This window comes from Calliopsis andreniformis, chromosome 6, assembly GCF_051401765.1.
Source record: "Calliopsis andreniformis isolate RMS-2024a chromosome 6, iyCalAndr_principal, whole genome shotgun sequence".
Classification (NCBI taxonomy): domain Eukaryota; kingdom Metazoa; phylum Arthropoda; class Insecta; order Hymenoptera; family Andrenidae; genus Calliopsis; species Calliopsis andreniformis.
The window spans coordinates 5,491,329-5,506,190 of NC_135067.1; the positions used below are offsets into that span (position 1 = coordinate 5,491,329).

The 14,862-nt window shown below is 33.3% G+C and overlaps 1 protein-coding gene across 2 annotated transcripts in view; it reads left to right on the plus strand.

The window, feature by feature from the left end:
- The first annotated feature begins 614 nt into the window (after positions 1 to 614).
- LOC143180287 (E3 ubiquitin-protein ligase AMFR) overlaps positions 615 to 14,862 on the plus strand; it is a 30,452-nt gene continuing 16,204 nt past the window's right edge. Inside the window, exons 1-3 of one of the 2 annotated variants that reach the window (XM_076379911.1) lie at positions 615 to 1,017; positions 1,111 to 1,234; positions 6,877 to 7,158. In XM_076379911.1, the coding sequence (XP_076236026.1) occupies positions 6,904 to 7,158 (255 nt within the window). In that variant the 5' untranslated portion in view covers positions 615 to 1,017; positions 1,111 to 1,234; positions 6,877 to 6,903. The remainder of the gene's footprint in view (positions 1,018 to 1,110; positions 1,235 to 6,876; positions 7,159 to 14,862) is intronic. The other variant, XM_076379910.1, reaches the window with a different exon arrangement.

Consider the following 14,862-nt stretch of genomic DNA (forward strand, 5'->3'; position numbering starts at 1 on the left):
AACATAAAAAACATAAAACTTAAAAATTCAAACTGCTGCTGTCGAGTAATATTCGTCAACGCATAGTGGCACTTTGCACGTCGAACATCAATAATCTAAACACGTCACACGCGTATAAATTAGTTACAAACTGATAAGCAGTTCCAGCCAGTGCATAAGGAGATGCATGAATCCATCTCAAATCACCTATACTTCTTATTTGTTTGTTTCATTTCGTTTAGACCTCCAAATATTCTAAACATACTTAAAACTTACGAATATATTTTACTTTTCGCTAAAATTACAATCTAAATCGCAAATGGTAACCAAATTTCACGCATAACGAATATAGTCGTCATGACACAAAATACTGCCATTTCTCCATAACAAATATACTCATGAAACACAGCAGACTGCTTAAAACATAACAAGCCACGAATTTCAGACCTCAATTCGCCGACTTTCGTCCACCGCCGCTCGCTCAGCGCGTCGCCGTGCGCGCAAGGATTCAAATTTTCGCGCGCAAAATCAATAACGTCCGCAGAAGCACTCTATCCAATCTACCCCCCACTCCCCAGTACCCTGCCCAATCGATACTTCTTTATCGACTGTGTCGCTCAGTCTCCTCAGCGGTTTCGAGCACTGCGGTTGTAACACATTGTGTCATATTGTGTCGCAATAATATCCCGTCGCTTCTCGAAAGCGGTACGATTAGCGATAAGAACCGTCGGCCAGCTCGGAATTCCTCGGTGCGTGGTAGCTCGACGAGCCGATTCGCACGTGTGCCATGTAAAACCTCTCGCGAGGCGGCGTCAGTTGGTGGACGATTTCGTGCGAGAAAGCTCGCGTTTTTCGGTCGCCTCTCGGTCGCCTCTCGGTCGCCTTCCGGTCGCCTTCCATCCCGCTTTCGTTCAGCCTTCGATCACGGTGCGGATATGCGTTGAGCGAGGCCACGAGCCGGCTTCTTCCACATTCGAGGACGTCTCTCGCGGCTTCGGCGATGGATTAAGGGCAACGTGTTCGAATCGTCGATTCCAGGTGAGTCCACTTGCTCGTATCGACGCTGTCGTCTCTTCATAGGACCGTGTCGCGTCGAGCACGGTTGATCCAGGTTGATCCAAGTTGATCCAGGTTGATCCAGGCTGATCGTGCCGAGTGTTGTTCGACGTGGAACGAGAGGCATGTACGACACGGTGCGTTTCGGTGGCGGAAATCGAACGATAGGACCTACGCTGCGTGATCGAAGGGACTGCAGGTAATGCAGAGGGATGAGGTTCGGGGAAGAAGTAGAGAATTTGTGATTTCAAATGGAGATGTTGGCGAGTGTTTTTCGGGAGGATGGTGGGTGGATCGTTTCGAGGGGGTTTCAATCGTTTCGATGTTGAGAAATTGAAGGAGTGTGCGGTTTGGTGAGGTAACGTGGGTTACGTGGGTTGACTGCTCGTGTAGGAAAGAATTGGTGACAAGTCGTTTGTGTTGTAGAGTGGAGATATTGAGCAGAGTTTAATTAGTGCTGTCAGTTGATGCGTTGGAAGGAATTTTCTGCTTCAGAAAATTGAATTAGACGTGTATAGGTTTGTAGGTTAATTTAGATACATACGTGGATAAACAAATTCTGTGCACATATCGTTCCTAAAAACGGTACGCAAAGTGGTAAATTCATTGCGTAATTGAAATATTAAATACAGTTTATTAGCGATTGATGATAGTTAAAAACGTTTCATTGAATATTCCGCGTTGGAACATTGAAATAAAAGTGTGATAATTTAAATTAACGTACTTAAGTACACACATGGATAAACAAGTATCTGTGTGATGCGAAGGACTGAAGAATCACTGATAACGAAGGTGGTAAACTTAGTCGTGAGATCAAGATATTAAACAGAGTTTAATAATTAATATTTGCCGAAACGTTTAATGCGATCCAGTGTTGAAAATTTAGAATGTTGTTAAATTAGCATAAATACGTGAATAGCCAAATAATATGTATGCAATCCAAATTAATGAAAAATTACGATGGAAGTGTTGAAAATATTAGATATATTTTATTACTAATAAATCATAGTTGTAACTAGTCTAATTCTCAATGCACATTAACCCTCAGTATTTCCGGAATGAATATTTATATTAAGTGCGTTTTATTGCTAAGGAATTTTAATTAGAACGTTTAATGTATCTGTCAGTGTCTAAGGTTTAAAACAAGATCGAGGTTTGTGAAATTAACATACGTGAATAACCAGACATTTGTGTGATAATCAGTTCTGAGAGAACGAGCTGATGAATGGAGATCCGCGTGTGATTAACCTGATTACGGTAAATACAGAATTGATCGAGACAAAAGATTAAGTTGATAAACAAAACGAACGTTTACGCGAATACATGTTATGGTTATTGAGTTCATGATGATCGAACGATATGATTCATCGTGAAATGAATGGAGTATATGGGAAAAGGATGCGCGAGGTGATTGACACGAACTTCTAATCTGTTTCAAAGCCTTCGGTTTAGAACGTGATCGTGAGATTTCAAGGGCACGCGTGTTCTTGACATTATTCCTTATCGTTTGATTTAAAAACAGAAATTATGATAATTCGATTTGGTTATTTCGAGAATATTTGCATAAACTTCTGTAAACGAGTGTGAAGAGTAATTATAAAACATTTCGAAGAAGTTGTTGAATCATCTCTTGCATAAAAGTGATGAACTGTTTGCGTTTATTTTTTCTCATTCTCGCAAAAAACGACTGTCATAGAAGCACGACAATTAAAATTCGTTTTTTATAGTGTATTCAGTTATCTACAGAGTTTTTAGTATTAAAATATTCAGTTTCTCAGAAACTTGAAGTATTAAAAAATGTTTCTTTTTTTTTCATTCACAAAAAATTAATTACTGTAAGTTATCGATTTTTTGAAGATACAGCAAAATGTAGAAAATTATGATGCTGTTTGTTCTAAGATAACTAAATACTAAATATCAAGTGCTAAAAATGTAATAAGACAGTAATAATACATATGAAGAAGCAGTGATAAATACACATCTAATTAATGACTGTTATATACTTACAATGACTGATAATATACAAATTTAAAATAATGAAGACTAATGGAGGCAAGCAATGATACCGGTACCACGTTTATTTACTTCTAAAAATAATATTCATTGGAGGGAAATAATAAAAAGATCTGCGTGTTCCTTTTCGTTAAGAATATTTATTCAAAACTATGACGAACGACTACAAAATTACTTTTGGCACTGGCAATGCTTTCTGTCGACAGCTGTCGTGTGTATCGTTAAAGCTATCATTTTGGTACACGAAAATTTGAGGATTTTTGTTGTAACACGTTAATAAATAATCCATATAACATGAAAAACACGTACAACTTGTATATCATTGGTTGCATCACCTTTGAAACTAGCACGCCTGATAAAAGTTTCCGAAGGTCGGAAATTTTTAAACGCCCACAACTAGCAATGTACAAAGTGTCCCGAAATAAGTGCTACACAATATAACGCATAAGCTATTGATTTTATGTACTTAGTAACGATGGAGAAACCTTTTTGCTTCTCATAGAAATCTGACCGAATGAAAATGCTACAATTTGATGAACCACAGTAAACTATAGTGAGAAATCTGCAGTGTTGTACTAACCATCGTAAAAATATTAAATCACTATGAATCCTCAAACCACTATTTTACAAATAGAATTTTTCGTTTCACTGGAAGGAAATTTTAATTTCGCAAATTGCTACGTTTAAGATTTGCATTTGTTCAAGCTTAACATTACAAAAATATAGTTTTTGTTCTTGCGGAAGAAGTATACAAAGTAGATAAACTGTATTAATATTTACCGACACGTATCATTATTTTTAGTTTTAGGCATTAACAGCTAAATTTTGTCAGCACATTCTATGAGTGTAAATAAAAAGAAAATATTAGATGAACGTAGGTAGTTTAAAACTGTATGAAGAAGTTATGACAAAAGAAGGAAATATGAAGGAAACAATATCTAATAGAGCAGTGGTTACTGTATAGAGTGTAGTGGGCAGCGGTTACTGATTAGATTAGTAATATGTATTTACATTTATTGTTAGTCTGTTCGAGCGAGATATGTTTGCTGTTGGAGGTCATCAAAGGTAGAATAAAGCCAAAGTATTTACTTCCTCTCGATCTATCCATCTCTAAAAAGATTATTTAATAATGTATCGGGCGCTTACTCAGTTTCATCCAGGTGTTCTGAACAGAAAAGAATAAGTGTATTAAAAGATATGGTAGTTCCTTTCTTGGAAAATGTAAAAATTTACATATATATTTCCAGTCAACCGATCTGGTAAAAAAAAACGCTCTTGCTATGTCATTGAATATATTAGCGTTACTTTTCTATATGTATCGTTACACATATTACTATTACCCTACATATGTTACTATTAGTTTCGTATTTTAGTCATTTTTTTAATAAGGCTTCAAACGACCTATATTATGTTCATATAACATTTTCTTGTTTATTTTAATTAATTTTTGCTCTGTGACATAACACGCGCTGCATCGCTATGCAACTGCGATCCCACATTCATAACGCGCGCGCAGGTGCGCTTATTATGCACTGCGCAGATATACTTGCTGCGCGCTGTTCTTCTGCGCAACATAATTCGTATTTACATATCTATGACTTGCGCTACAGAATTTGATTAATCGTTTAGTTTCGAATCTTTTTTCTATTACGTATAATAGACATTAATAAACATTAATAAACAGGAGAAATTGACTAATAACTATTTGGATAATAATTACTCTTTTGTAGCATAGATATTTCAGTACTGTAGCGTCACTCGGTAGTAGTAAATGGGGACATCCCTTCTTTTAACCAATACCAATAAATCTTTAACCCTCAACTACGGACATCTTAAGATACAAAGACTGATTAAAACCTAATGATATTAAATGGTTTCAAAATTAATTTGGTATTAATTGGAATTTGGAAACGAGGTTTGACATATAATTCTAACTTGTATTATAAAGTCTTTCGAATTTATATGAAAACAATAATGAAAATATATCACATGAAGTCTGTCAGTATAAACTGTACTGATAGACTCCATGTCAGTAGTTATGGGTTAATTGCATTTATTATTTCCACATCGTACATATATGTTAAAAGTGACATAATTCAAACAAATATCTCCTTTAGCAAGAAATTATTTATACGGTTAAAAAAAAATCATTTACTACACAAATAGTATTGACAAAAAGAATTTAGAATAGAAATTAATGAAACTTTATTCGTATAAGTTACCTGAAGAATACTTACTCATTATTTACAATGAATAATTCTATAGAAATTATTTAAATAATTTGTGTACTTCATATTTGAAGACTTTTTTTTAATAGACTGCAGAATTTTAAAGTGCAACTGTTAAAATATTTGTGGTAAATACAAATTGGTTTACTGAACTGCTTGGTAAAAAAAATGTTGAGCATTTTTTGAGTTGTGTCCTTTTTTAATATATATGCAATATATTTATTATTTCAGTTTCATATCAAAATATGCCACAAAATCATGAAAAATGACTCCTCGTGCATCCTCTTTTCCCTTCATGCATCATACAGCATGATCATCTAAACTGAGACAATGAGTACAGTAACTAGTATACAAGGTGTCTCGTAATAAGTGGGCAATACTTCAGGGACTGATTCAGAACCTAAAAATAATGAAAGAAATTCATGTAAACACATGTCCTATTTGACCTTCCTTACAATATATGTAGAGATACTAAAAATCTGTAATGTGTATGCAAAGCCTGTTGAAAATGTTAAAATACTCTGACATAAAATTAAACAAGAGTTTTAACAAATCCGGGGAACATCAAGGAGTATTGGAAGAGTAGTCACATCCATAACAAGATGATTCCAGGCATGTGTTGAAATGCAAAGTACTTATTTTGAGCGACGAAATAACAGAACACAAAACTAGGTCTCATAAACAAAATGAGGTGAAGCAGATTTGTCACACTACTACTGATTTCGATGACCTTTGAATACATTGTTAAGTTTATCATTCTGAACAACTTTCTCCCATACATATAATAGGCGGTTGGCCTTAGTTTCTCCGAGGTATTCGCAAAAAAACTGTTGCTTCTACTACAATTCTGGTTATATGTACGCGTCCATGGCAGCGTATGCGTCACTATGCGACGCGATGGCCGCTTTTCTGCTGTTTTTACAAATATAGCACAGGATCTGACAATCAAAATTATAAAGGGTGGACTATTTGGCTTTAACTATCAAACTCTAGCATTGTTTTCGAAACCTTCACTTAGTGGATTAAGTTGACTCAGTAGACAAGTTCAAAAAAGATCCCTCAGACGACCCAACACCCTATAACGACCCAATGGACAAAGGTAACCTAAATCTAATTTCCTTGCATTCTATGTTTCGAGGATAGTTCAGTGTACGTTACCTTTTTCCACTGGGTCAACTTAGAATCACTGGGTCCTCATGAGGTGTTGGGTCGCCTGGGGGATTTTTTTTGTACTTGTCCACTGGGTCAACGTAGACCCACCGAGTCCTTATAAGCTGTTGGGTCGCATGGGAGATTTTCTTTTGAACTTGTCCACTGAGTCAACTTATTAACACCATCTTAGATTTCGATTTTTGCTTATAACTTTAAAACTAAAGTCAACCGCCTATTGTACGTAGATGAAGAAGTAGTTCAAAATCTGGTCGTCTATAATATACCCAAAGATCACTGAAGTCAGCGGTGATGTGACTAATCTACAGGTTCACCTAAACTCAAATAGAACATACCTTTACATGAACCTTTTTCGCTGTTTTTAAATGCTGAAGTATTGCCCAATTATTATGAGACGCTCTGTATAATCGAACAACACGTGTGCTTTCAGGAATAGGATAAAGTAACGAACGCAAAGATGCCGATGGAATTCTTGGACCGACTTCCGATCCCGAGCCTGCGGGTTTACATGGCGATCAGCTTCGCCGTGCTCTCTTGCTCGGTGTATTATGCCGTTCAAATAATCAAAGATCCCGGCTGGAAGAGTAATCGTACGTACGTGGAGTCGGAAATGGATGCAGTCATAGACGACGAGGACGGCGATCCGAGGAATCTCGCGATGCATCTGAAGGAACTGCTCGAGTGCATGCTCCACGAGACTATTTGCATCTGGGTAAGTGGCACACGTCGATGTTTTTGAATAACAGGATGCGTTTCTGATTCGGAAAACAGGTTTTATATTAGAGATAAATTTGAAGGAGACGATGCAGAAAAGGTACATATTTCGAATTCTCGAATCGCGAACATCCGTTAGGAGCAAATCGATAGAGAACAGGTCGGGCTGTAAGGATATTTAAAGCGACGATGTGAAACTTGAGACCATTATTCGAGCATCTTGCGAGTTTTCGTAAGATATTAGGAATACTTTACTGGTCTTGTTTATGACAGTTATTTGTGTCGTTATTGCAAAGTACTTGCGCTACTCCAAAGTTTGGATTCGTTTCATCAAATAGGGGAGACGAAATTGAATTTTTTAAATTCGGCGAAATCTGTGCCTGGCATCTAAGTATGTATTTTGTCTGCCTTTTAAATGCCAGTTGTCGCTCATTATTAGTTTTGCCGAATTTTCGAAAAATAGTAGGATAACGTCAGGTTTGTAAAGAGTAATCCCAGTCGATTTAGGTCTGCACGGAAAAAAGTCTGAGAAAAGCTGGAGTTATTGAAGTCTCTTGTAGAGTTTATGAAAGTACTCTATTGAAAGTACTACTGAAAGTAACAGGTCTGATTTTGATAGAATCAGTAAGAGTCGACTTTGTTAATTTAATAAAGTTACGCTTCCTATAGTCAAGCGATCTTTATTAATTTTGCAAAGTCTGTAACAGATTCTACAAAAATCTGATTCTGCTTAAATCTACTTAGGAGATTTTTGCAAAGCCTATGTGACCTTTTTTTTCGTATGATTTAAAGAAACAGAATACTGGCGATAGTGCTGGGTATAGGGAAAATATGTACTACAGAAAGTATTCCAAAATTGATGGTATAAATTGGATCAGAGAGATTCTATGGCTCAAAATACGATGAAAATCAAGAATAACGAAATTGTGTGGGAGGCTTCATTTTCAAGTAAAATGCATTTGAAAAGTAGTCAAGTACACATGCATCTAACTAATAACTGGTGTTATGGATTTCACTGCAAATCCTGCTGTGACCGATTTGATACAACCATACAATTGCAGGGCTTATTGTCGGCTCGTCTCGATCACAGCAGCGGTTTGAAATGAAATCAGTAATATCAGTTATTTATTAGTTAGATGCATGTGTACTCGACTAGTTTTCACATACATTCTTTTGAAAACGAACCTCTCACACAATTTCATTCTTCTTTATTTTCGTCTTATTTTGAGTCACAGAATCTCACTAACTCAATTTGTACCATAAATTTCAGAACATCCTGATGTGTCTCATGAAAAGTCCCCTGAAAAGCATTGTCCCTAATGCTTTCCAAGAGACTTCTTATAGGACACAACGTATAGGATACAAAGTATTTTCATCACTTTTTATCAGTTAGTGGTTAAAAAAGAAAAGAAATACTTAAAAGACCTAGGATAGTAGTTTTTTTCTTAAATCGAATTTTCAAGATTGCATCAACCCTTGCAGGCCATTAACAATCACAATTTGCTGTACATCGTTTTAAGACTCAAATTTAGTTCAACAGTTTAACATGTTTAAGAAATTTACAATATTTGAACATGATTTTAAGCTGAAAATCGCCAAAAATCGTTGCAGATTGGTGATGCGCCAGGTTAAGACGTAACGACCAATCAGATAAGCAGAAGGAGATCGCGACTGGGTTAACTTACTGTCAGTAGCGACTGGATCATTATTCTCCCTAAGGTAACTTCGACGTGAGTCGTCTCCTTCTGCTTCTCTGGTGGTTTTTGAAAAGACTGGCTCTTCTGTGTCGTGTCTAGTGTGCAGATAAAAAGATGTCCACCTTTCTTTGAATCAGGTCCGCAATGCGTGCTTTTATTTTAGACAATGCAATCAGAACCACGAAGACTCAGCGAAGTTTTTCCTTTCACCTTTATTACAAACCACAGGCTAACTGCAAGTTGCAATAGACATAGACAATTGGCTGTGAAACCAATTAGTATCAGTCTTTTAGTAAGGTAAATGTCCCAATACGCTTAAGATGTCAAATATCCCTGTACGTAAACGACCTAAAACTGTATGTCCCGATACTTTAATCACGAGGTCCAAGAAAGTGAGGATACTGTTTTATGACACTTTGTAACACTAATACATTAGAATTTAATCCTAAAATTGAATAAAATTAATGTCAGTGTTTAGCATGGGACATTTACCTTAAATTGTTATTAACGGTTAGATGGATGCGTGGGTAACATTGTTAGCCACTTGGGAAATTGAAAGTGTAAACGAACCAATATTTTGCGAATAAAAAATGTGAGACAGATTTTGTCAGTAAGATCAAATTTATAGTTAGACGATTAATTAAGTTAATAAATTTCGAGTGCTTTAAATTTGACGCATAGGATCGCGAAATATACCAAAACACAGAGATCATTCCAAGCGAAGTGACCTAAGGTCGCTGCGCGATCATTTCTAAAAAGTTTAGTTTTTGATGTACATTTATCTACACTTATGTGTTGACATTTCAAAACGAGCATTATTTTGTCTTAATCAGTTTTTGTTGCATTTTTTATCGTATTTATGTCATAACAACGTTTCTTACGGCTATAATATGTAATATATAATATTGGTATATTTGCCTTTGCCATTTTTCCTCCGATATTTAAACAGTAGTATGCAAACAGTTACTTTTACTGCAACATTAGCTTTACTTCTTATCTACTTTTTATCGTATTTACTTTTTATGTTTACAGTATTATTTAAGATACAAAGCCTAGAAATAACTATACAAACTATACAAGCTAATAGAAGTCACTGTAAATCTGTTAACTGACTCCTCCATTCCTTTGGATTAGTTTGCAATTTTTTGTTCTATCGAATAACAGAAATAACTTTCCTCGTCTATTTAATTATGTGTATGTGATTGTGTGATAATTGCTGATTATATGATTGCATACTGTATAATTGCAAGAGTAAATGCAGCAAACTAAGTAAGAGGTTGTGATGCAATCAGCTAATCGTTTGTGAGTTGTTATTCTCAGGATCGACTACCTGCCTTATTGCCATAGTTAGCCGTTGTTTGTCGAACAAAATATAATTTAATCTTTTTACTTAATAAATATAAGTAGCTTTTGAATTTTTCGTGCAAGTACCTTTTTATGTGTAAAATCATAAGATAATTTCGATATCTTGAAAGTTTAATTCGCAGTAAACTTCTATCGATTTCCAGAAAACAGTTTTCAAAAGCTGAATATATTTGTTTGAATGAAATTCATATTTAAAGACCTAATTTTAGTGTGAGTTAAAAGAGAACTTGGAGAACTGTTTAAGTACAAGTCATTTTATTTAACAATTTAAATTTTGATTTTGAATTTAATTTTCATGTCATGCTTTTGCATAAAAAAAATTTTTTAAATTTCGTATTTTTTTTCTAAATAAGTAACTTTTACGTAAATTTGGTGTTCATTCAAATTGTTTTAATTCTTCCAACAAGCTTTGTCAATTTATACAAAATTCGCACTGTGTATAGTATTATACTATATTGTATGTATATAATTTATAAACATCCTCCTTACAAAAAGAGAAATAACTTGATGTATTTTCAAATTGTTAGTCAAAACATTGATAACTTATTCCGAAGAGTTTGCATACATATACTAATTGACTTTATGATTTCTTTCTGTCACTTGAATTTTAATTTCTTGGTGAACAAAATACATGCTCTCGAAAATAAGCATATCGTGAATGCCGAGATTAAAACTTTACATCGAATTGTATAAGTATAATTCATTATGAAACCGTGTTTAACACCGATCGCTTCATTGATTTGTAAATGCATCTAAGTTTCCATAATGTAACAAAAAAGAGCTCAACCTAGATACCAGAATTCTAACAACTCTTCTACATTCTACCATTATAGAAAAATGATAACGAAAAACAATATACTTCAGACATAATAGAAAATTTTGACAATTTTGCACTCTCGAAATTTCTTTATTTTGCACTTAACACGTTCTTTAACATGAAAAAAAAAATGATGATTTTGCAAACATTTTGAAAATAGAAAATAGACTTTCAATTCACACGACAAAAAACGGTTACAAACATTTAGAATCTTTTATTTTACTTAAAACTTTCAAAAGCTTCTTCACAATTGTGATACATCTAAATTGCACACGATTATGAGTCATCTCACTTTAAAGGCAGTATATAAATAGCTCTACAGCCTAGTCTCGTGATAACGTCATAAGTATCAATTTGCATTACGACAATGTGAAATGATTCTGTTTCATCTGTCCGGAGTAATGACACGGGCCAAGGAGTGTTCGTAAGAGAAAGGGAATGAATAACTGATCATTATGAAAATGCAGACTACAGAGATTAGACTCGACCACAATGCTTCACCTTCAGCAGTTGCACGTTTACAACATTTAGCACGAATTTCTCTGAGCGTAATGTCCGAGATTCTCATTAGTGTTACGTTCATTAAAGCTGAACGTGTAAAATAAAAATGAATGAATTTCCTGTTCTCACGTTGCATGAATGAAAGCTGCGGTTCAGAAAATATATCACAGCCTCGCTGAAAAATTGTCAGGAGTCGACATTCTTTTAATTTCATTTAATTGCGCGAAGTATTTAACAGTACAGGGTGATCAGTTTAACTGGAAACCCTCTAATGGGTGTTGGCAGCACTTACATGCAGTGCTCACAGCATTTAGAATAAATGCTGCCAACACTCGAAGGGTTTCCAAATACAAACACCCTGCGTGGAGGGTGCCTTCCATATTGTAAGTGGTGATAGATCAGAATTGCAGCACAAAATGTCCTATGATATAGTGTTCGATCTGTCTTCATTTTGCAATAATAATGTCTCGAAGTTAACATATCTATGTTCTAAACTAACAATCAGAGGATTCTGTAATTTTACAGGTGTATTGAAAGGCAGAAAAAGAGTAAAAAGATCGTGAAATATTTTATTGTATGTCTTACGGTTTAACTTTTATAAAACTTGAAAAATCCGAGATATTCGTAAAAAATGGATCGTGGATTTTTTTTAAACCTTTATAAAAGATAAACCATAAGAGATGCAACAAAATATATTTAGACTTTTTTGCTTTATTTCTGCAAACCTATACAATTCTCTGATTATTGGTTTAGCATACAAATATAATAACTTTAAGGCATTATTGTAGCAAAATGAAGGCAGATCGGACACTATATCATAGGACACTTTGTGTTTCAGTTTTGAATTTCTACCATCCCTTTAAAATATAGTAGGTTACATTGATTACAGCCTGTATTGATTTCACATAATTTCTAATTTTAGACAATAAATATTAGAGTAAATTTCAGCTAACTTATATTTTATAACGCAGTAATTTAGCAATTGTGCAATTAAAACGTGCAATTAATCCCACATAATAATTGATTTAAAAAAAATTATTTTGGTATACTCAAAAAATGTTTGTTTTTGACTTATGATAGTTTTCTCAGTGATATGTATCAATGATATGTATATCATTCGAGTGATCGGCTATAGAACGATTGGGCAATTTAATGCAGTGAGTGTTGTTTTCACATAAGTTGCCATTCAGGACACGTGGGCTACATATGAACCATATTGTACTTTTACTACTTTTCCTATACTAAATTATTACTAAGACGGTCCGAGCGAAAAGCAGAATACGGCAATAATCATAATCGAATGTTTTATGATTACTTCTGTAATCGATTGTTAAACACAATTGTCTTTGTATATAATTTGTATATAATTCTATAAATCTATAATTATTTAAATTAGTATTTAAATAGTATTTAATAGTATTAGTATTTAAATAGTATTAGTATTTAAATTAGTATTTAAATAATTATAATGTTATTTATGTTTATTATAATGATTATGTATAATTATATTATATATAATTATATATATATTTATATGATTACTTCTAGAGTCGATTGTTAAGCGCAATTGTGTTTACTGTAATAGTTATAATACAATTATTTAAATAATCATTATAATAATTATAACATAATTATATTATTATAAATTATATTATATACTATGTGTTATATTATTATATTATATTATATAATTAACCCTTAAAAGGCGGATAAACAATTCTATCAGAAACGCTTACCAGGTCAATTTTTATACACAATAAATTTTATAGATTCTTATACTTATACTTGTTTCTAAACTAATTTTTATAGAAGAATTTTACTGCTCGTATTTACTTATTAATTATTCAGTCTATTCCTATCGAGAACAAGTGCTAAAATATAATAAATTAAAAATGAAAAGAGTATCTATTAGAAATATGGTAATAAGCATATGCAAAAATAAAACTAAAAGAAAATTTTGTTACACATGAAGTGAAAAATATTTATTGTTACTTTTGTATGCATTTTGTACAAAATGCATTTTCCTCAATAATTGCATGAGTATTGCAAATGAATCACAATATATGAGTCACGGATAACACGGCGTCCTCCGGCAGAAAATTGATCAATCAATCGTTATTGAGATAAATTAATGATCAGAATCAATTTTTGCATTCTGTAATCAGAAATCGGTGATTTGCAATCAGTCAATGAATGATTGATTTATATTTTACTAGGAGTAGTCATGTATAGATGTATGTACCTGCGTTACGCATAAAATGTTTAAAATATGAGCTATATCTAAAACACACTACACATCAATATGAATATAAACTTTTAAACTATACAACTGCCGAGCCCCTCTTAGAGACAAGTAATACTTTTCACGATAAAATTAAATTAGCCTCAACCTGTAGCCAAATATTTATGCTGTAGAGTGAAGCTAACAGTGAGTCTAATCTGTAGATTGTTTTTTTTTCTTTTTCGAAAATTTCTTCGATTTTAGTATGTAATTTGTAAATCAAGATAGATATCGAATATAATTCGCATCTTCGAATATGTGAGGTTTTATATTTGCATAGTCATAGTATTTAAATGTTTATCTGCCAGAGAATCAAATTCCTGAAGCTATTGTATTTTAACCTTTTGATTGGGTTACTTTTAAAAATTTAACAGTATTTTAATACAAATGCAATATTCAACTGCTACGAATAAAAGAATTACAGAAGATAAAATATAACAAGTTGAAGCAATGAATCGGTTAAACTATTTTCTTTTCTTTGTAAGAATAATTTATGAAATAAAAGTACACTTGACATGCCTGTACGTGAAATATACATACTTCGTATCGGAAGCCAAGAACTCGTTTTATACGATAATTAGAAGTCTTATGGCGTATTTAACATAATAGAATCAGAAATTATTTCAGGACAATTCATTCAATTACAAAATAACGTAAAAAAATGATCTTATTTAATAGTCATAAAATCACCATTTTATATTTCTTCTCTTTTTGAAATGGTAAAAGTAACTTTTCATTTCCATACCATAAATCTATTTATTTTGTACTTAAATATCAAACTGAAAGATGAGAACAATGATCTGTAGTATCTGAAAGTAATTCTTTTCTTAAATTAATTGGACTGCTTACAAACTTGGAACTTGCAGAAGGAAAAATGTTTATTTCAAAAGAGCTTTAATATGTTAATATTACAAAGAAGTATGTAACAGAATAGATACTATAACTTCTTATTGTTATTTTTCTCTTGTTTATGATACTGTACTTCTTATTGTTATTTTTCTCTTGTTTATGATATTGTACAATCTCTGATCGATCTTCGCA